A 21,334-nucleotide genomic window follows, 5' to 3' on the forward strand; every position below is an offset into this window, starting at 1 on the left:
GTAACTTTTACTAATACATGTCATTTATTGCATTTTTTTTTTAAATAGTTATTATAATTTATATATTTTATCCTATAAAAAAAATATTTTTTATATATTAAAGAGCTTTCTTTATGAATTTTATACATAATAGAATATCACTGCCATTGTTTTAAATACTTATGGCAACGAAATAGTTATTTTTTGTTTAATCTTTTGCTATTTCACTTTAAAAAAAATTAATAATAAACTTACTAAAGTCTGGTGCTAGTAAATTTACTCATTACAGAATTTTTATCAATTTTTTTCAATGTCATTTAAAAATACATACAAATTATTGTCAAGAAACAATTTTCTAGTTAAATATGAATTAGTTACAGGATATGTTTTCTAATATATTTCTGACAATAATATAAATGTACTTTTTCATTTTATTCATGAATAATAATGTATCAAATGAAACAGCGTGTATATAATGATAAAGGGACGTAAAAGCTTCTACAAAAAAAAAAAAAAAAAAAATGTTGCATGAAAGTATTAATGCTACTGGAAATTATTGATAAAGAAAATTTTTAATGTCTAAAAACTAAAGAGAATGTGCGTTTAAAAAAAAAAACTATCAATTAAAATTTACATCGAATAAATGCTTCTTTTTATCCTTGAAGTATAAGCACAAAAAAAAATGGATTGAAAGTATTCTCTAAACTGTGAAAGTATAATATCAATATTATTAAAAACTAGTATGTATTGTTATATGATAATTATTGAAAAGAAAATGAGACAATAAATATAATTTTGCTAAAAATTGATTTTAATTTATATTTTATTAAAATTAATTTGCTTGTTAAAATAATATTAACATATATTAAAAATTGTTTACAAGCGTTTGATAGAAAATATAATTTTTTTTTTAGACTAGAAAATAAGTTTATAAATTAATATTAACTTTTTTTTGTGTTATTTTAAAATTACATATTTTTGATGCTGCATTTTTTTTACATTTTTACCCGTAATAATTTTCAGTCCAATATTAATTTATATTTACTATAAATCAATTTTATAGCCGGAAATGAAGGGCAAACCAGTGCCCACTTCATTTTGATATTCTATGTATTCTTCACCGAAGAAATTAAGAAGCATTATTTCTTCAATTTTAACACGATCATTAAAGAATTTCCATGATGCCATTACATATGAAAGGAAGCAAAATGGATTCTGAAGAATTAACTGTAAGAGAAATAATTTTTTTTTTTAATTTACAATAATGTATCTGTTTTTTTCTTTTAAAAACTTTGAAATATTTTTTTTATTTTTTTTACCTGAGTACCAATGGACCAGTAAAACCATCCGACGTAACTTGGATGTCGGAACATTCTATAAACACCATGAGTAATTAGCTCGTGATCAACAGTTTTCTCTGTTTGAACTAAATGATTAAAATTTCGTTTAGCTGTAAATATAGCTAGTTTTCTTAAAATCTCTCCACAAAAACACATTATAAATCCAAAATAAGAAATAGACGATGGCACCTTCATTGAAGGGAAATAATATCGTTCAACGATGAATTCGAACCAACTGGAACATGCAGCTATTCCATAAGCCATACTATGATTTAATATAAAACTATCAATTGAAATTGCATTTGGATTTGTCCATGCAATTGTCATAAATTCCGAATAATGAAAGAATGAGAGGACGGATGCGTAGATTCCAAACATACGCCATGATTCTGGTGCTAATGCAAAAATTAAAATTCCAATTCCAAAAATATATCCCAAAAGTGCTGCTCTCACTGCAACCTTTACATAAAATTATAATTTTCATTTATATATAGGAAATGAAGGAAATGTAAACTATGGATTAACGTAAGTATAACCTCAAAATTATTATAAAAAATTTATTTTAATTTTACTTACTTGATAAGAAAATCCTCGAAATGTAAGAATTATTAAAAAATTCAAGAGAATAAACTGTAGTGCGTGTAAAATCCAAATATTTTCAATATATTGTTGATAGTAATCAAATTCTAACCTCAAAAGTAATTCAGGAAGAATTGAAACTATCAGTGATATAATAAAAGAAAATAAACTAATTTTTCCTTCCCTGATTAACATTTTTGATACTATATTAGTTTCTCAATCTAATAATAATATTTCACTATTCAAAATAATCCATTATTTAATGTAAATAAGATAAACACCTACACATGCACTTCGCCATAACGGGCATTACTGAAACTACATTTTTTTCCAGTGCAGTCAATAAAAAAAAAAAAATTGTCAGGGGTTATTAAAAAGAAAACTAAATTTTAAAATAAAAACATTTATTAAGAAATTTAAAAATTTCATTATTTAATTGTAAATACAAAAGTAATTGAATATTTTATAAAACGATACAATAAAATATTATTGTATAAAAACAATCTAAAATATCATTTTCTCGTATAGAATTTCTATCAAGAAATTATTTTTTTTTTTAATCAATTGCATTATGTACAGATTGCATTTTTGAAATTAATCTTGAGAACTATAAATAGACTGATTCCGCCGTTTGAATCTTTTTAAATTTGGTTCGATAGGAGCAACTGCAACTGCTACTTCTTCTTGTTCTTGTTCTGAAAAATAAAATAATTAAAACATTACAAAAAAAAAAAGTAAAAAAATTAAATATACTTACCAGGTTCTTGGGAAACTGGTTGTGATAAATCACTATCTTGAGAGGGTGAATTAACTTTAGCTGGTGGTAATTTTAATGGAGAAATTGATTTACTTAAATTAGATTCTGATTTGATTTTTATAGCCAATGGACTGCATTCATCATCATCATCGAGAGTACATAATGAAGATTCAAAAGTCTGATCAAAAGTCTCAGAGGCAGATGTATCTGAAAGAAAAAATTTTGTCACCAGTCTGGTAATATTAATTATTACAAAATATGAATATTATCCTCACCTAATTCAACGGCGTACGAAGAATCCAAGTCTGTATTCGAGAAACTAGAATCCCTTTTTTCTTCCTTGATTCCTAATAATAATTGTAAAAGAGCAAGAGGATCATCAATACCCAATTTATTGCAAAATTCCGTTGTTTGTGGATTTTTTTGAAAACGTGGATTTTCAAAATTATTCGGCGATGTCTGTGGATTATATGGCTCCTCTGTTTTTATAAAATTTAAAGGTATTTTTAAATCACTATTCATTTTTTCTAAAACAATATCTTTTTCTTCATCATTTGGTGTATAAATCCATCTGATATCACCTTCACCTGGCATCATATTCATTATATTTTTAACACTTAACAAATGATTTGTTAAAAATAAAATTGTAAGCCATTCTAAATCGTATGTTAATGTTGTGGGAATATTTTCATCATGTTCAATGTCAATAATTTGAAGAAATTTTCTCCTAGGCAGACATTTGTCAAGTGCTAGAAATTTTGTACATCTAGAACCATCTTCTTCATTTACTAATGCAGCAAATTTACAATGTAAATGTGCTGCAAACCAATAAGTTGGATAATGTTTTTTTAAAAGATCTATACTTGCTGGACTTCCTAATACATCATTTTCAATATCATTTCGAAAAAAAGGTTTCTTTTTAAGAAGCATTCTTTCATTTCCATATTTTGTTATACCCCTTGGCCAATCATGCGAGAGAAAAATATCAATTTTATCCGATAACTGAAAAAAAGATATTTTGTAATTAAATAAAAAAATATATATTCGCTTTAAAAAATAGTTTGCAAATTACCTGTTTTAATCTGAATACTTCTAGATTACGAACATGATAAACTGAACGTATTGTTTGTTCAGTATATGGTGGCTTTTCAAAATGTCCTTTCAACCAATCATGACCTTTATAAATTCCAGACAAACCAGCTATTCTTATGTTTCCTACTTTGACTACACTTGCTAATCCCATATAATAAATATTAGGAGCAACCCAACCTCCATAGGAAAGTTCCTGAAGATAATTAGATGCTTCATGATTACCTCCAATAAAAATAGTTAATACTGGAGCAACCAATTCTCCTGAATAGTATCTGTATAATTTGTCCGCAAAGAGGTTAGAATTGCAAAATAATTAAGTTATAACAGAAAAAGTTATTCTAAAAGAAAAATATACACTTACTTATAAAATGAGCACATTTGTTTATATTTATCCGGCACAGCCATACATTTTAAATCACACAAATTTCTAGTTGATTGAAAATCACCGCAACAAATTAAAAGATCGACTTTCTTTTTATCCACTTTTTCTGCTTCAATAATTGTTTTGTAAATTGTTTCTAATTCCCCATGAGCACATCCTTCTACTGCGATTCGCATTTTGTAAATGTTTTATTTCAAATAATAACTAAATTAATATCAGATCAAAAATGTTTTAAAAAAATTAACTGACAGTTGTTGTCAGTTGATGCCCAAAGTTAGAGGTTAGGGTTGATAAAGGTTAGGTTGGTCCATAAGGTTAGGTCGACCAATTAAAAAAAATTGTAAATATTTGGCGCATGTTTTTGAAATAATTTTGTGCTAAAACAGTTTCTTTAGTCTATATTATAAAAAAGATGTAAAAGAAATGTTTTTTTGCTTTATTATTATAATAATATTTTTTTGTAATAGATATATTATTGGATAATGCTAAATGAATTTTATTTTAAATTTACAGTAAAGTGCTTCGTGTCGTTTCGCAAATTTTCGGACATATTCGTTGTCGTTTTAAAAATGGCTGCAATTCAATGTGAAACAAAAGATGACCCTCCTTCGGAATTATCAAAATCGCCTGTGTTTTCAAATGAAACTGTTAAAAATATCAAAGAACATGAAAATAGTGGAATTCCTTTACAAACACCATGGACATTTTGGCTTGATAAGTGAGTATATCTAAAAAAGAATCACTTTTAATCGTTCTTCTTTCTGCTTTTGCTCTCTTCTCTTTTTTTATTAATTTTTTAGGAAATAAATTTTTTTTTGTTATATTTTTATTTTCCAGACCTTATTTACATTTTTTAATACTTGCTTGACGACATTTTTGATCATTTTTTTTTCTATGGAAAAAGATTTTATTTTGTTGACTTATAAATAATACAATTACCTGGGTGGCAAAATAAAGTCACTTGACATTTGTAAATAATTTACATATATGTATAGTATTATTAAAACATTTATGAAATTTGTTATTACGAGATAAATAACAAAAGTTATTGCAACAATACAAATTTACTGACAATTAATTTTTAGGTTATGTTGTGGTAAACATAATTTTTAAATACCTGATAAAAATTCCATAGTCTAAAAATTATTAATAGGTAAATTTTAATTAAAAAACTGTCAAAAATTGATAAATAAGAATTATTTATACAAAGAGCAAAATTTTAATAAAGAAAGAAAAATTCTTTATTGATCAATGCAATCAATTTTTATCTTATCGATAAAATTAAATAAACTGATGAAAATGTTTAAAGTTTCATCATATAAATTAAATATTCATTATTTACGAGATTTTTTAATATAAAATCTATAAGTGCATAAATAGTGAGTATGAAAAAAAAAAATGTTTGAGATATTTCTCATGCAGTGTTAAAAATAATATCAATGGAATTGTTTAATATCATTGGAAAGATTTAATATCATGATAAGTATGACGCATAATTTTATTTTCATTATTTTATTTTTTTTTCATTTTTGAAATAAAAAATTTTACATCATCGAATAGAAGAAGTGTATTATTTTTCTTTTCTGCAAAAAAAAAATTCTTTCGCTTTTTGCTATATTCATTTTAATTCTGTATCTTATTTTCTAATTTATTAGAATAAAAGAGATTTAATAAAAAAAAGTAATTTAATAATTAATAGGGCTATTTCTGGAACTACTACCGAGGAGTATAAAGCTAATTTGAAAAAGATTTACACTGTAAATACTGTACAAAGTTTTTGGGCTGTTTTTAATAATATTCCAAATCCTTCTGAAATACAGGTAGGAAAAATTATAAAACTTCTAAAATTTTATAGAAGGTTTTAAAAAAAAGTGAATTATTAATTTTTAATTGTTTTGCATTTAGATTAGATATAGTTATCATTTGATGAGGGAAGAGAGATATCCACTTTGGGAGGAACCAATTAATCAAAGGGGTGGTACTTGGAGGCTAAAATGTCACAAAAGCGAAACAGTGAGTGGTGAAAAATTTTTTCTTATTCATTGAAACTTTGCATTTTATTTTCATAATATACAGTCTATAGTTTGGAAAGAGGTCGTACTTGCAGCCATTGGGGAACAATTTTCTGAAAATTTAGCTGAAGGTGACGAAGTTTGTGGCGTTACTGTATCTATTCGTGAAAGGGACGATTTGGTTCAGGTACATTTTCCAAAATATATTTTTTTTATTTTTAGAAAAACAATTTTATTTCAAATATATTTTTAATTTATCAAATATTTAAATATTTGGAATGAATTTATTTTACATGTATTATATTTTTATTAGATTTGGAATGAAAATGCCGCCTTAGCGTCAAAAGCCACAATTCTTGATAAAATTCATAAACTTTTACCAGAAATCGAATTTGCTGCGGAATTTTATAAACGTAAGTTTCATTTTTTTTCTCTAATTTTAATTTAGAATTAATATGAATTATTTTTTATTTTCAGCACATCAGTCGCATCACGCGTACGGAAGGCATTGATTTTTATTCTTAAATTTACAATTATTTGTTTTTATAAATTGACACAATGTAAGTGAAATATACACTGTAATGAGATTTTTTGACACAAGAAAGAATTTTTTTTTGGACTTTTTCACCTTTAAGATTTAAAAATCCACGACTAAAATATGTTTTAAGATTTTATATAGTTATTAACAACAGAAAATATATTGTATTCTTAACAAAAAATTTGAAATATATTTTTTTATTTCATATCAAAAGACAATTGTGATATTATTTTTGTAGACTTATAAGTTGAAGTTCTAAAAAAAAAATTTTTTCAATTTTATTTTTAAATTTTAGAAATATAATTTTTCAGAATGTATTATGGAATGTTTGTCGATTTAATTTTTGTTAAATAAGTTCGTTTTCAGATGTCAAGGTTTTTTTTTTGAATTAATCGAGCTCGTTGCTTTTACAAGGGAATGAGATCAATAAGGAATTTTGAGATAGAGGTTCATCATTCCAGACAAGGCCACTTGAAAGTGGAAACGACCTTCAAAAATTCCGTACAAAGTCCGTACTTAGGATATATGAAAACGTCTCGTCTGGCGCCAAAGCCTGCTGTGAACGATTGATTGCGGTTTATTAATGAAATTCCGCCTTCCGAATTTTTACAGTAACACGCGATTAAATAATTTACATTCCGGTGTGTTCGTCTTATTTTTTTTCTTTTCTTTTTTTTCGAAATATATTTTACTCCTTCAAGATCAAGAAATAACAGTTCATGGATCATTCCTTTCTCTCGAAAGAGTTACTGTTATCTCCGTCAAAAAATTTCCAACTCATATTGATTCCCCGTCCACTTTTCAAAAAATGTTTTGGAATTTTACCTTAAAAAAAAAAACAAAAAAAAAAGACTCCTAATTGGGAGTTGAAATTTAATTATTACTTTTAAAATTTTTCCATATTGTCAATTTAAAATCGAAATTTATTTTCCAAATGTGGAAGTTTTAATTTTATGGAATATTACAATTAATTTTTCCAATGTTAAATTACCTATAAGTTTTTTAATTGTTTTATTAATTAAATTAACAGGAATTATAATTTTTGATATTAAAATTAAAAAGTTGTTTTGAAAATAAATTTCTCAAGATTTATGGGATGTTCCCTATTATTATCAAATTTAAAGCTTGACAAAAATAGGTATAAAAATCGTATCGATCTTTCTAGGAATTTAGAATTTGAATACATTTGCGTATTTTATGTAATTCAAATTCGTCTTGAAATTTTTTTTTTTTTTTTAATATAAAAATTCTTCAAAATGACATTTTATATTCTTAACTTTATATATTTTTTTAAAATTTAATTTATATTTATTATTTAATTTCAATTTAATTTTATATTTATTTTAATTTAAATATAAAAGGTATTTCATTTGAAAAAACATAAAAAAATTTTCAAATTTCGAAAATATTATTTAGTTTTTCTATTTAAACGAAATAAACAATTAATCTCATCTGTCTGAAAAAATACGTAAAGATGATTATTGAGGCGAATGTAGTCGTGTCGACATTTTTACGAGTCTTTTAGATGGAAGTGAAATGACGTCAAAGAGCGAAATCACCAAAAATCAAAACAAAATTTTATTCAGGAATCTCGTACTCGTTAAATACGGCTTTAAATTACAATTCGCACGTTGCATGTTCCTAGAAAGATTTATTGTCGATTTGTTTTCATATAGGTAAAAATTTTGGCTTAAGGAATGATGATAAAAAAAATAAAAAAAAAACATATAGAGAAAGAAAGAAAAAGTAAAAATTGTGTAATTAAAAATTAAATAATTTATTAAATAAAATTATAATCCTTTTAACATGATTTCATTTAACGCATAAAATAATTTTTCAACAAAAAAAAAACCTATTAGATAAGTATAAAAGATTATTTTAAAAGCAAGTCATTAAACTTGGTTTGTCATGCGATTAAAGAGGTCATAACCCAGATATAAAATTCCTTTCTTGAAATGCGGGCGTAAGTAATGTAAAATTATTTTTCTTGTTTAAATCCAGATACTTTTTTTTTCTTTCTTTAATCTGCAAAAATATTCTTAAACGATTTTAATTAAAGTTGAATTTTTTTTGGGATATAAATTGAATTTTTTTAAAAAATATTAATTAATTAATTTTAAATTGACAATATTTTTAGTTTAAAATTGAAATGTTAATTGTTCATCATTCAATTCATAATATTACAATGTTTCTAATAAAATTTTAATGATTTTTCTTTTCAGAGCTATTGAGGATTTTGAGAGGAACAAAAACAAGAATATTCTTTGACGAAAATATTATACTTGACAGAAAATTGAATGTCCTTGCTGTTAAGAAGAATCTGATCGATGACATAATGTTTCAACGTGCCTTTTGCTTTTGGCAATGCCAAAGAATCAAGAATCAATTAGAATTTCCAGTCGCCAGTCTTATATTCAAAATGAACATGAAATTCTCTGATCCCTATCGTCGTGGCGCCAATATTGAAGGTTTGTTCAGTTTCTTGACGTCAGTTTTATTCATTTACATAAATTCCACAAATTCTACTAGTTTCAAACAGACTGATTTTCAATATTTTGTTTGTCTCTTTATTTTTCCGAAAATGAAAAAAAAAATTGGAGCAATGTCACAATTATTTTTTTATGACAATGAATTTCAAAATTAAGATAAAAATTTTTTACAACTTTATTTTTTATTTCGGTAATTTTGTCTAAGATTGAATTTTTTTTTTTCTTCAAAGATATTTTTTGAAGACTTATATTTTCTGAATTTAGAGATCTAATCTAAAGTTGAAAACTGAATTGAATTTTAATTTAAAGTTCCAATTTTGGAAATTCATTTGCATTTTGTACTGCGGTTTAAATAAATTAACAAAAACTAGTTAAAAAAAAAATGTTCTTTCAGTTTCAATAAGAATTTTTATTCTTTTGCAATATTGTATAAATTATTTAGTTTTTGAATTTTATTTTTAAATATCTAAAGAATCAAATTTTTCATGGCCTTTAGCCAAGAAAAATAGTTTATAGATTTAAAAAAAAGAAAAAAAAACAAACTTTGTACGTCAATGGAAATTTTCTTTTTCTAAATTTAACGTTTATAAATAATACATTTAAATTAATTTCCAAAATAAAACGATTTTAATAAATTAAATAGCTACTGAACTATAAGATTATTATTGAAAATCTACATTTAGAATCTAAATGTTTGTTAATTAAAAATTTTTGATTTTAAATCTGTATATTTAAAAATGTTTTGAATTTGTTTAGTATTGTAAATTTTTAGCAAAGATTCTCAAAAGAGAATCAAAAAAATTTACCTGAAATTAAAAATTATATACATTGCAGGAATATTTTTGCTGAATGATTGAAATCGGAGTGTGAAAAAAAAATTGAACAAAAGGTAATAGCAAACAAAGGAAAAATGCATATATTTTTTCACCCATAGAAGATCGGAAATGGTGCGGATAGTGTTAGCATGAATTCTTTGTCACATATCAGTCATTGCCCTCTGGAGCTTGAATTGTTTTTCCGGTTGACGAGATTGCAATTCCGTTCTGTTTGCCAATTTTCTGATTTGGTTAGAAAAGTCTTTATATATAGTATATATTTTTTAAAAATTCTACTTTTTCTTTAAAAAAATTGTTTTTTTTTTAAATTTCTCATCTGTTATTGATACTTAAAAAACAATTTTTTTCCTAATTTAATTTATTTTAATTTTTGTTATTGTTAATTTTATTTTTAAGGCTCAATTTTAATTCTATTTACTTGGTGAATTTTTTTTTTAATTGATTCATAATTAATGAAAAAAATTAACAGATTTAATAAAAATGAAATTGTTTTTTTTTCTCATCTTTCTAATAGGTAAAAATTTATGTGGTTGTTTTTGAGGGCAAAGGAATGAACTACTGAATTTTTCACACCTCCACAAATTGGACGATAATGAGAAGCGAAGATCAGGTTTTTATTTTTTTCTTGGACGTAAGTATTTTCGTTTTGATTTGACCAGGGAGATTCCCAAATGCTTGAGGCTTTGAGTTTACCTCGTGACGTAAAATATTAAGGCTTGATGTTGATATATCCGCATTTTATTATTCCACTGACCAAACATGTGAAATTATTGAAAATTCCCATTCGAGATTTAGGAATTTGACATTTACATACATATATATATATAAGTATATGAAAGCAAAATTGAAAACTATTAAGAAAAAAATATTAAATTAATATTTTTGTTAATTATTTATTGAAAGAATATTTCATAAAATAAATTATACATTAAAATCATTGTACGTCACATGGTGAAAATTTAAAATTCCTTTTACGTCAAATAGATACAATTAAAAACCTTTTACGTCATAAATGGGGAATAATAAAAATGCTCAATATAATGAATTAGAATATTTTTCCATATCAATGATAATGAAATGTATAGTTTGCAATTAATCTAAATCAATATATGAAAAGTAAGCCATGGTCAAAAATGATTTAAATTCGTTTTTTAACTTTAGAGATTATCAATTTATGAATATTTTAAAATATGTCAAGTTTAATTAGAATTCAATAAATGATGATAATGAACAAAAAAAAATTAAATTAAAAATTTTTTTTTTGAGAAAGGATTTAACATTTTTTGGAAAAAGAGAAAAAAAAATATTTAAACGAAAGATTGTAAATGAAAATTTAAAAAATTAATTTTAAACATAAACTTCACGGTTTTATATAATTACCCAACATTGCATAATTTTTCTCTAGTTCCTATAGCGATTATTTTATCCTTCTTGGAATGCTTGGAAAATGTAATTTGCTTATTTAAATAATTACTACTGGTAAGAATTATTACCGAATATAAATAATTTTCCATAAATACGTGTTTGGTTTATTTTTGAAAAAAAAATGATAATTTTACATGATTCTATTTCAGATGGAGATAATTCAAAATTACAATTTGCAATATTGTGAAATATCAACCCCATTTCACCTTCAGAAGTTTATTACAAAAAAAAAAAGAATTGAAGTCATCGACTTCAAAGCGGAAGAAATGACATCAGCGATTCAGTGATTGCTACTTGTGCATTCCACTGAAAAACCTGAGTCAAATTCAATGGGAATGTTTACAAGAAAAACAACAAGATGTTTTAACGGAATTTATAGTCATCGAATTAAAAATAATTATCAATATCGTAAGTTGACAAAAATAATTTAAATTTTCTTTTTAAATTAAAGTTAAAAAATTTTTTAATTAAATTTTCATTATAATATTTAATAAATTTTATTATTTGGAAAAAAAATTGAATGTTTAGAATTTTAGATTCAGTAATTACTTTACAAGATTTTTTTTTTATACTTCATGAGAGTTTCTTCTTCTCTATCTTCTCAGCATTGTTTGTAGCATTATTCAATGTCTTAATTTCTTATTTATAATCATCTGCACTTTATATGTTAGGTAACAACCGGGGTCGTTGATTATATGACCTCGTCATTCATGAAAATTCTCTCAAAAGTCAATTTTTATCTTTGTCGAAAAGTTTTCATCCAAGTACATTGAATTTTTTTTCTAACAAATATTGACGAAATAATCTTTATTTAATTTGGGACTTAATAATTAATTTTTTTGAAACTTCATATTTTTTATAATTATTAGTAATTTAACTTAATTTTAATTGTTAAAAATTCATAAATTCGAAAATTTTGCTTATTTCCATTGATGATAATTTTTATAGTTAAAAAATTTCTGTTCTTTTAATTATTTTTTTGATAAGAAGACATTAATGACTTTTTTTTATAATCAATATGAACTATAAAAATCCATCGAATTCAGACTATATCCTTATTGACTCACGTCAAGGTTCCTTGAATCCTCCAGTAAATATGTCACCCATGTTTATTAGTAATAAAAATTAAAACGATTAACTAAACTGCAAAACTAGTTCCAACTGCGACTTTTCATTGTTCGTGTGGTCAGGAATTTAAAAAAAAAAAAAAAGTTTTATGTTTCTTTTTTCTCTTGTTCGGTTCAATAAACAAATATTTTCGTTTTCAAAATACAAAATATAAATTCCCGATTGCAAAAGTATGTTTTAAAAAAATACAATATCAGAATCTGTTAAAATAAATAAATATTTAAATAAAATATCAGATACTTATATCTAAATAAATAATTAAATATACAAATACAAAGTAAAACAATTATTTAAAAACAAAACGTAAATTTTTACTAAATCAAGAATTAATTTTTTTCAATATTGAATTAATTTTTGAATCTGGAGACAAATACAAATGTTAAAAATAGTTTTTGTTTATTAAAGGGGAAATTAATTATGCAAATAGAAATTATTTCTTCTTTTTTTTTCGTTACAGGAGTCGTTAGCCTATGTAAGGGATATTCAGAGAAATTTTAAAATAGATAAACAGACGTCAGAAGATGCTGTGATTATAATAACGAAGACCCCTTTGGTTGTGGTAGGGTACCGCATAAAATGAACCGGCCACCTGGCAGTAAACTCAGTTTCTCGCGAGCTCTCAACAGTGATTGTCCTGAGATTTATAACAAGTCTACTTTAAAAAAAAGTGCCATTTGAAATACTTTTCTGTGTTTTGATTTTGAATTTTTTAAAAACGAAGAAAAACAATTTGCCTGTGAAAAATCAAGTTTTCTAAATTTCGTGATCCAGTGGCAAAGGAGAAAAAAAAATATCAAGGAATTCTATCTTGAGACTTTGATCGGAGGACACAAAAATAAGAAAAAAAAATGAAGATCTCTTTTATTGTTGCCTCGATTCTGGGAGTTTGTCTCATTTCAAAAGCCAATGGATCTGCTATTCCAATTTGGGAAAGTCTCGCCAAGGGTGAAAAAGTAAGAGTGATTTTTCTTTACATTTTTCCTATTTTCCAAAGTGTTAAAAAAAAGTGTTTATACATTTTTAAATGTTTAATATTGTGAACGTGCAAATTGTGAAGTATGAAAAAAATAATTGATTGTTTCATTTAAAAATTTTTTTGCAAACGATAAAATCGTATTGTTATTTTGTTTTTTTAATTCTTTGTCTGAAAAACAAAAGTTAATTACAATTAAAATGTAAACTTGGTATATAATATGGAACAATAAGTTTATTTTGTCAGTTGATAAACTTTTTACGAAACAATCAATTGTTTTTGAATGTAATTTTTAAACATAAACTACATATAACAATTGAAATTTCTGACTCGACAAAAGGATAAGCAAATTAAAACAAATAGATAATTTTTGTATTTACATTTAACATGTTATTTTTAAACATTTTTTCTTTGGGACAAATACATTTGGACGTTAACAATATTGAACTATTAAAATAAATCGATTTTGTTAATTTAATATCTATAGATAATTTTTTTTTTTTAATTTTTCAATCATTTAAACATAAAATCGCAAATTAATTTCGTACCTCGATTTGATATTTAACCAAGAAAAAATTAAAATTAAGTTAATATAATTATAAATAAAAAAGCAAAGGAAATTATTAAATTTAAAATAATTTCGTTCTATTTATGGATTGAAGTTTATAGATCGTAAAAGGTAAACAGCTCGAGCGTGAAAACATTATTTTGCTATTGTAACAAGTTGAAGTTCAAGTTTAAACTCAACTATTAGAAAAAAAAATTTCAATATAAATTTTAAAATTTTTTATTCTAACAATTTTGGAAATACTATTTTTAATCAATTAATTAATGCAGTTATTAATCTTAATATAAAAAATATTTTTTTTAAATTGTAGTTCTAATTATATAAAAAAACATTCATTTATTTAGATTAGCATTTTTAGGTTCTTTTTGTCTTCCTCTATTTAATCAGCAATTAACGCAATATGTACTTAACACATTAGTGATTTTTCAACATTTTCTGCACGACACTTTCTCTCAATTTCCGGAATAAAAATAAAGAAACATTACACAGTTTGTCCTGATTTGCTAACATAAGTAAATTCGGCACGGTTTTGATATTATTTCGTCACGTTTCACATTTGACTTGAAATAACTTTTTTAAAAATTTAAATAGGTACATCATTTAAATAAACAATTTTTCTAAAACTGAAAAAAATTTTATATCAGTTGAATTAATTGAAAATATAATTTCAATTAATTAAATTTTAAATAAAATTATACATTTAAATGATAAATCATAATATATTTCATTATAAAGAGATTTTTAAGATAAAATAAAATTTTGTAGCGTAACATATATTATTAAAATTCTCACTCAATGGAAAATTGATAATTTAATGTTACTAATTAAGTATACTTATATATATGAGACTGGAAAGAAAAAATTGTTTCTTAATATATTAAAATAGATACAATTTGAAATTAAAATTTTTAAAGCGTGGGTGAAAGTAATAACGACGTGTCTTGTATTATTATAAAAGCGCTACTTATTGATATACATTTTGTACCATTTTTGGTTAACGTCACGTTTTCGAGATTTATTGCGTGAAAATTTATTGCAAACTTTTACGTGCTAAGCAACACGTATACGCGTGTATGAATATTTAAGAAATTTAAAATTCAGTCAGATTTCATAAGAGCGGAAATATTTTTGCAAAAGTTCAAAGTTAAAGGAAGGGAATCATTTTCACTATCCACATTTTTTTTATTTAACGATTTTAATATAGTAAAATAAAATTTTTATTAGAATCTAAATTAATTTAAATTAACAATTTTGTTGAATTAATTATATATTAATATAATTTATTTTTAATTACAGATGAGCAGATTGTTCGATAGATTTAAATTACAAGCGGAAAGTTATTGTTCACATTCATCGAGTCCGGATTGTAATAAAAATTTGTTGGTAACTGCATCGCAAAAATTGGCCAGCCTAAGCAATGATCAAATGGATCTTTTAGATCCCTATCAAAGAAATTCTGAAGAAATGAGTATGTTAATTTTATTATTAAATTAAAATTTTATATTGTTATTGATACATAATTAATTTATTAGAGTTTTATTTATATTTAAAGAAATATATTTTTACCATTTTGCTTTTAATTTCTTTTTAGTTTGGCGAGCATTGACAGAAGGAGTCAAAGAAAACATTGATGACGTCGATGAACGTTTCTCTATTACATCGACAGGTAATTTATTTATTTAGATAAACAAAATTCCTTTATTAATTTGAAAAGTTTATTGACATTGTTTTTCTTTTTCTTAAATATCACGAATTACGAAATAATTTTATTATCTAAAACACAAGTTCATGCGGAAAGAAATTTCACAAACTATAATTAAATTTCTCGTTTGGATTATAATTTCTATTTGTACAACGGAAAATATACGTAAATAGTAAGAAAGAAAAAAAATACTTGGGAGAAATTTCGTGGCATTCGGAAGTATCGGAAACTTGTGGTTTTACCATAAACGTTTCTTTATTAGACGGTCTTTTTTTTCATCTGCCTATCATTAAATCTATGGAGCGATCTTGAAATCTTGTCTTTGAAGCCTGTTTTTATCTCACGACAAATTAAACTATAAATATATAAGAAAACTTCGCGATTTAATAAATTTAAACGTTCGTAACTTTTATTTTTTTTATTGAAAAGTGAAAAATATTTTTAAACTTATAGTCCTATTTCTTTTTAAAAGATCTTTGTGTTTTAAAAATTCTATATTTAAATAAAAATAAAAATATTGAAGGTAAAAAATATCAAAGAAATGAAAACTAAATTAATGATCAAAGTTGGCATTTTTTGTTGGAAAAAAATTCGCTTATCATCTTATATTGAAGGAACGTATAACAAAATAAACGGTTAACTTGAATGGAAGATTGATTAATGACCGGAGATCAGCGGTTTACTGAGAAACAATTGTTAGTAACGTTTCATTCTGAGAAAATCTATCGATAATAATGATAAATAATTTTATTCGATTCTATATATGCGAGTAATTCCCACGGAAATCTGAAAGCTGGGTGGGTTTTATTGAGGTCAAAACTTTTCTTCGACGTTTATACCGCTCTTCACAAGAAGGCCTCCTCATGGCTTTCACATTTTCTCTATGGCCCATTTCCCTCTGTTAAAACGATACATGCCAAGTGCAAAACACAAATCACTTCTCTCTTATTGCAATAAAAAAAAAATATATATACATACTTCAAAGAATACAAATAACAAACAAACAAATAAAAAGTCGGAAAAAGACTTTCTATAATTTCACTCCCACAGTCTTTGCCAAAATACACAATTGAAATAATTTATCGCTATTATATTTTTATTATTTATTTTTTTTATTACAAAATTTGTCTTTCATTAGTTATTGAAAAATTTGTCTCTAAATAGTTAAAATTCGTAAATTATTTACAAAATGAAAAAGAAGTTTGACAAATAATTTTATTTTTAAGGCAAAGAAAAAAAAAATAAAAAAATTCTGTCGATGGTTAAACAAACCATGCAAAAGACTTATATATGCAAATTTCCTGCTTAAGGACTTTTATTTCACTTCCTGTTTCCGGGAGGTCAATGATTTCACAAGCAGAATATGTTCGTTAAAAATGTCTTGCAATATTCAATTAAGATTGATAATATAAATAGATATTCATATAATGGGTGCAAATTTAAATTAATGATATACAACACGAAATTATGTTTTGCTCTCAGATACTCAATAATACTCTATTCATCTCTTCTTTTTCATTTTTTTTTTCAATAGCTTCTTTGGAATATTTTTTTTCAAAAGATCTGTATTTGATCTTGATTGGGTATTCGCGAAAGTTCGACATGTAGGCCAAGGTGTCATTATTTTTCTTCTTTTATTTTCTCTCTCTTAACTTCGAAGGAATTCTTGTTCTCCGATCTCAAGGTAGAAAAAAAGATCATGTTGATCAAGAATTTTCTTTTATTTGTGACTTCAAGTTTGACTTTATGTAAATATTAATATATAAATAGAATTTGTGAACAAAATTTTCCTTCGACCCGGAAACAAAATTAACTTTTATTTTTTCTGGAGGCACCTTTTAAATTTAGACGTTTTCCTCTTTAGAAACAAGTTTCTTTTGCGTTATAAAAATATTTAATTTTTTTCTCTGTTTTTTTTTGAAAAATGTTTCTATTTTTTAAAAATTGGAAATTTATTCGCGAAATTGATAAAAAGGGAAAGAATTTCTCTCTGGGAGATTTTATGGACGACCGGATATTAAATGCATGAGCGAGTTTCCGATACTTTCGAAAAAGAAAAGTCCGATGGTATCAAAATGTTAAATATTATGGAAAGTCAAAGGAACAAGTGGAGAACGACAAGATTCACGTCCTTATCCAATTACAAATGTTAAATACAATCACGATATATGTCTTTTAATTTCAAAACCAATATTTCAAACATCAGAATATAATCATTCAATTAAATCCGAACAAAAATTTTGATTTTTATCTAAAATTGGATTCTTTTTTCAAATTAAAATTATATTGTCCCTTACTTTAGAATAAATTTATTCCTATTATCTTTTTCAAATAAAAAAGAATTAAGAAACAATTAATTTTTTTTCGGTAAACTGTTTAATTTACAAATGGCTATAAATTTAACTCTAATGTCTAATGAATTTCAAAAGATATCAAATAATTGCTTATAAAGACGTCAAGGTTGAAAAAGTAATAAAATTTAATTTGGATGACGTTCAAAGGTTGTAAAAACTTAATATTCGAATTGTTTCAAATATATTAGCCTACGAAACGATTAATAATTTCTATTACTTCATAATTCATTCATTAATTTAATATTCTTAATCAAAAAATGATTTTTAAAAATTCGGAATTTTTTTCAATATATTAGTTTATTATTTATTAAAATTAAATAAATTTTTTATTTCAGTTTACACTGAAGGTGAGAATGGCCTGGCAGAAGAATCATCACCAATTGCAAATTACATACAACCGGCTAATCGTCCCGGACCTTTTGTGGTTGGTCCAATGGTGTCACGAGTATTGCCAGACGGTCGTCCAGTTCCTGGTGATGAAATTATTCCCAAGGACGAGGATATTGAAGATTTACGATTTTCCCCATTGCCATCAATCGAGGAAATTGAGACAAAAACCAATAGTCGTTATTATCAAAAACCAGAGAGATATAATCATAATGCTCTCGTTTCACCATTCCATGATCAACGACCAAGATATTTTATTAGAAATCGTCGAAATAATTATCCACTACGTGAACCAATTTTCTTCACGTTTCCCTTCGATTTACGTTATTATTAAGATGATGTTGATGTGATGATGATGCTTTTCAAAATCCAAGGATTTTAGTTATTTCCTGACGAATGATCGCTGAGTGAATCTTTAAAGGTTTTTCTATTTTTTTTTTTTTTTTATTTATTTATTATTTTTTTTTATTGAAATAAGAAAAAATCAGAAATGTTTCATTCTCGATCATGAAAACTAAGACTCATACTATTATTATTTATTTTATAAGACTTCAAACTCTATTTATTTGTTTCTTTATTTTTGTTCTTTTTTTTATATCATTTCATCTGAATTATTTTTGAATCATTTACAAAACTTTTTCATTTCTTTTTATTTAGAATTTAATTCATTTTTTTTTTTACAAAATTTTTTCGTTTTCATCAAAATTCAATTTTAGATTATTGTAAATGTTTGATAATTTCTGATTTACAAAATATTTTACATTTTATCAAATTGAAAAAACTGTAACTTTCTTTTATTTGAATTGTAATTAATTTTTCTTTTAGCGTTAATTAGTTGTTATATGGTCTTGTGATAAATGTAGTCATAAGATGCTTTTGTGTGAATTAAAAAATTCACACAATTTGTATGTCATATTGATAGTGATTTAAAATTTTTTCAATTCTATCAAAAATGATTGAATTAAAAAAATATTTAACTCGCGACGATTGTAAATAGAAAATTGTAAAATTAGTGCATAATTTTTGTAATTTGAACTAATTTTTAAATTATTTCAATAAGAAATAAATCATTTTTAATTAAATTAACGATTTTAATTTTCATTTTCAGAAAATTAAATTATTAAATTTCTGAATAACAAAATTTTAATGAACTGACATCGTTATTTAAATCTTTTTTTATTTAAATAGTATTTTATCTTTATAAATTATCACTATTGTTAATTATAGTATCTTGACTGTAAGAAAGTTTTAGAATTAAATCGAAAAACATTTATAATAGAAAAAGAAGACTTTTGTCTTCGATACATAATTCACGCTTACAGTTAAAAATATTATTTTATAAGCTGTACAAGAGAAATTTCTTTCTTTTTTTTCAGATTTTAAGTCACATACAAATTTTGAATTATCAAATCTGTACACATTCATCACCATTTAAATATCTACACTAATTTTTTAGCTTCAAAGAAGCTCTTCAAATGCTTCATTTGCCATGCACCCATTATTAATAAAATAGCAGTTTGAATAAGAGACCACCAAAGTACTCGGCGATTTGTACTCTCTGATGTTTGACGGAATCTGTCCTCTCGATACTAAAATAAAAATACAGTAAGTAATGACATGATTTTAAAAATATTTTTCTTTTTATTAAATAATATTTCGTATACCCTCTGATAATTTTGCTCCTTTGTAATTGCATCAACTTGATCATAGAGTTGTCGAATTCTAAGTTGAAGTTCTGTCAATTTTTCCTTTTGAGCTACATTTGCATAATCAATAGCGTGTTCTCCAACTTGAATATCGAGATGAACTCTCTGAAAATTTTAAAAAGAATTATTAATATATTTTTAAATTTACATAAGTAGAAATAAATTTTTGAAATATTAACCAATTGAGTTCCACTGAACCAGGCAGTGCTATTTGAATATAAGCAAATAACATGTTCTCCTGGTGTTTGTGACGTAAATGAAATTCGTCCTTCGGAACTATAAACTCTCGAAAGAATTGTTTTATCATCCGGATCTCGAACTTCTACGTGCATTCCAATTCCAGGACTACTTGGCATAAATCCCTGACTACGTGGATCATATAATTCCACTTTATAGTTCACTGTAATTAATTAATCAAAAATATTATTTGTATTAAACAGAATTTACATGAAACATCAAAAAATCAATATGTTAGATAGAAATCGAAACAAATAGTAAAAAAATATTGTGAGAAATGATTTATTTTAAATTCTAAATATTTTTAAAAGATAAATTTAAAATATGCTACAATTTTGAACAAAATTTTGTTTAAAAAAATGAATAAAAATAAGTTGTTTATAAATGTTTGACAAGTCAAGAAACCAATATGTTAGGCAATTTTTAATTTGATAATGAAATAAACTCTTGACTATATGAAAAATAAATTAAGGTGACATAAATATGCATTTAAATAATAATTTTATACCTAAAATTGCAGTTTCATCTGGAATTTCTTCTATAAAACATTTTCTTTCGGTTTCACCGATGTGGAAGTAAAGTCCTAAGGAATATTCAAAAACTACACTAAGCACTAGGAAATAACACAAATATTTCAACATTTTTTAATTTTGGAAGGTAATTTTTTTTTATAAACTATTTAATATTGGCCTTATTTTAAATATAATATTGCTTGGGAAATTAATTGAAACAATTCACACATGCCAAATAATTCTCCCACGTCAGCTTTAGAAATTATGCAAACATAACCTTTAATTTATAAAGTGGTGCCTCTAGTGAGAAAAATTGTTTATCGATAGTCGATATCAAG

The 21,334-nt window shown here is 24.5% G+C and overlaps 5 protein-coding genes across 7 annotated transcripts; 2 read left to right on the forward strand and 3 right to left on the reverse strand.

The window, feature by feature from the left end:
• Positions 1 to 769: 769 nt before the first annotated feature.
• Positions 770 to 2,221, reverse strand: LOC127282875 (protein-S-isoprenylcysteine O-methyltransferase). Its single transcript, XM_051307434.1, has 3 exons — positions 1,896 to 2,221; positions 1,299 to 1,778; positions 770 to 1,206 (listed from the first exon to the last, which is right to left on the reverse strand). The coding sequence occupies exons 1-3, from the start codon at positions 2,091 to 2,093 to the stop codon at positions 1,024 to 1,026; spliced, it is 861 nt and encodes a 286-aa protein (XP_051163391.1). The 5' UTR covers positions 2,094 to 2,221; the 3' UTR covers positions 770 to 1,023.
• Positions 2,222 to 2,285: 64 nt separating this feature from the next.
• LOC127282870 (lariat debranching enzyme) lies at positions 2,286 to 4,428 on the reverse strand. 2 transcript variants are annotated; one of them, XM_051307426.1, is made up of 5 exons: positions 4,109 to 4,428; positions 3,728 to 4,019; positions 2,931 to 3,657; positions 2,656 to 2,862; positions 2,286 to 2,587 (listed from the first exon to the last, which is right to left on the reverse strand). In XM_051307426.1, the coding sequence occupies exons 1-5, from the start codon at positions 4,303 to 4,305 to the stop codon at positions 2,493 to 2,495; spliced, it is 1,518 nt and encodes a 505-aa protein (XP_051163383.1). In that variant the 5' UTR covers positions 4,306 to 4,428; the 3' UTR covers positions 2,286 to 2,492. The 2 variants fall into 2 exon arrangements, with proteins under 2 accessions (XP_051163383.1, XP_051163382.1); XM_051307425.1 differs by having other exon boundaries at positions 2,286 to 2,593.
• Positions 4,429 to 4,668: 240 nt separating this feature from the next.
• LOC127282878 (eukaryotic translation initiation factor 4E type 3-like) lies at positions 4,669 to 6,897 on the forward strand. Its single transcript, XM_051307439.1, has 6 exons — positions 4,669 to 4,847; positions 5,829 to 5,949; positions 6,035 to 6,142; positions 6,206 to 6,328; positions 6,455 to 6,554; positions 6,619 to 6,897. Exons 1-6 carry the CDS (start codon positions 4,699 to 4,701, stop codon positions 6,651 to 6,653), a joined length of 636 nt encoding a protein of 211 aa, XP_051163396.1. The 5' UTR covers positions 4,669 to 4,698; the 3' UTR covers positions 6,654 to 6,897.
• A 2,004-nt stretch (positions 6,898 to 8,901) lies between these two features.
• LOC127282876 (rhythmically expressed gene 5 protein) lies at positions 8,902 to 19,985 on the forward strand. Of its 2 annotated transcripts, XM_051307436.1 has the most exons (9): positions 8,902 to 9,147; positions 10,003 to 10,057; positions 10,519 to 10,635; positions 11,410 to 11,483; positions 11,579 to 11,837; positions 13,015 to 13,510; positions 15,395 to 15,566; positions 15,690 to 15,764; positions 18,490 to 19,985. In XM_051307436.1, the coding sequence occupies exons 6-9, from the start codon at positions 13,406 to 13,408 to the stop codon at positions 18,873 to 18,875; spliced, it is 738 nt and encodes a 245-aa protein (XP_051163393.1). In that variant the 5' UTR covers positions 8,902 to 9,147; positions 10,003 to 10,057; positions 10,519 to 10,635; positions 11,410 to 11,483; positions 11,579 to 11,837; positions 13,015 to 13,405; the 3' UTR covers positions 18,876 to 19,985. The 2 variants fall into 2 exon arrangements, with proteins under 2 accessions (XP_051163393.1, XP_051163392.1); XM_051307435.1 differs by lacking the exon at positions 11,410 to 11,483 and having other exon boundaries at positions 10,003 to 10,234.
• On the reverse strand, positions 19,702 to 21,262 carry LOC127282877 (transmembrane emp24 domain-containing protein eca). The gene is made up of 4 exons (XM_051307437.1): positions 20,993 to 21,262; positions 20,427 to 20,647; positions 20,206 to 20,352; positions 19,702 to 20,130 (listed from the first exon to the last, which is right to left on the reverse strand). Exons 1-4 carry the CDS (start codon positions 21,123 to 21,125, stop codon positions 19,981 to 19,983), a joined length of 651 nt encoding a protein of 216 aa, XP_051163394.1. The 5' UTR covers positions 21,126 to 21,262; the 3' UTR covers positions 19,702 to 19,980.
• Between the last annotated feature and the right edge of the window lie 72 nt (positions 21,263 to 21,334).

Source organism: Leptopilina boulardi, unplaced genomic scaffold, assembly GCF_019393585.1.
Source record: "Leptopilina boulardi isolate dan_hultmark-lab unplaced genomic scaffold, ZJU_Lbou_2.1 LbouV2_302, whole genome shotgun sequence".
Classification (NCBI taxonomy): domain Eukaryota; kingdom Metazoa; phylum Arthropoda; class Insecta; order Hymenoptera; family Figitidae; genus Leptopilina; species Leptopilina boulardi.

Excerpts from the sequence above, each read along its gene's own strand:
- LOC127282875 (XM_051307434.1), bottom strand. The coding sequence starts at position 2,093 with ATGTTAATCAGGGAAGGAAAAATTAGTTTATTTTCTTTTATTATATCA. Across the intron at positions 1,779-1,895 it reads TTCGAGGATTTTCTTATCAA|GTTGCAGTGAGAGCAGCACT; the intron begins GTAAGTAAAATT and ends TTTTATGTAAAG. Across the intron at positions 1,207-1,298 it reads ACTGGTCCATTGGTACTCAG|TTAATTCTTCAGAATCCATT; the intron begins GTAAAAAAAATA and ends TTTCTCTTACAG.
- LOC127282870 (XM_051307425.1), bottom strand. The coding sequence starts at position 4,305 with ATGCGAATCGCAGTAGAAGGATGTGCTCATGGGGAATTAGAAACAATT. Across the intron at positions 3,658-3,727 it reads AAGTATTCAGATTAAAACAG|TTATCGGATAAAATTGATAT; the intron begins GTAATTTGCAAA and ends TCTTTTTTTCAG. Across the intron at positions 2,863-2,930 it reads TTCGTACGCCGTTGAATTAG|ATACATCTGCCTCTGAGACT; the intron begins GTGAGGATAATA and ends TTTTTCTTTCAG.
- LOC127282878 (XM_051307439.1), top strand. The coding sequence starts at position 4,699 with ATGGCTGCAATTCAATGTGAAACAAAAGATGACCCTCCTTCGGAATTA. Across the intron at positions 6,329-6,454 it reads AAAGGGACGATTTGGTTCAG|ATTTGGAATGAAAATGCCGC; the intron begins GTACATTTTCCA and ends TATTTTTATTAG. Across the intron at positions 6,555-6,618 it reads TGCTGCGGAATTTTATAAAC|CACATCAGTCGCATCACGCG; the intron begins GTAAGTTTCATT and ends TTTTATTTTCAG.
- LOC127282876 (XM_051307435.1), top strand. The coding sequence starts at position 13,406 with ATGAAGATCTCTTTTATTGTTGCCTCGATTCTGGGAGTTTGTCTCATT. Across the intron at positions 13,511-15,394 it reads GTCTCGCCAAGGGTGAAAAA|ATGAGCAGATTGTTCGATAG; the intron begins GTAAGAGTGATT and ends TTTTAATTACAG. Across the intron at positions 15,567-15,689 it reads AAGAAATTCTGAAGAAATGA|TTTGGCGAGCATTGACAGAA; the intron begins GTATGTTAATTT and ends ATTTCTTTTTAG.
- LOC127282877 (XM_051307437.1), bottom strand. The coding sequence starts at position 21,125 with ATGTTGAAATATTTGTGTTATTTCCTAGTGCTTAGTGTAGTTTTTGAA. Across the intron at positions 20,648-20,992 it reads AGATGAAACTGCAATTTTAG|TGAACTATAAAGTGGAATTA; the intron begins GTATAAAATTAT and ends AATTAATTACAG. Across the intron at positions 20,353-20,426 it reads GGTTCAGTGGAACTCAATTG|AGAGTTCATCTCGATATTCA; the intron begins GTTAATATTTCA and ends TAAAATTTTCAG.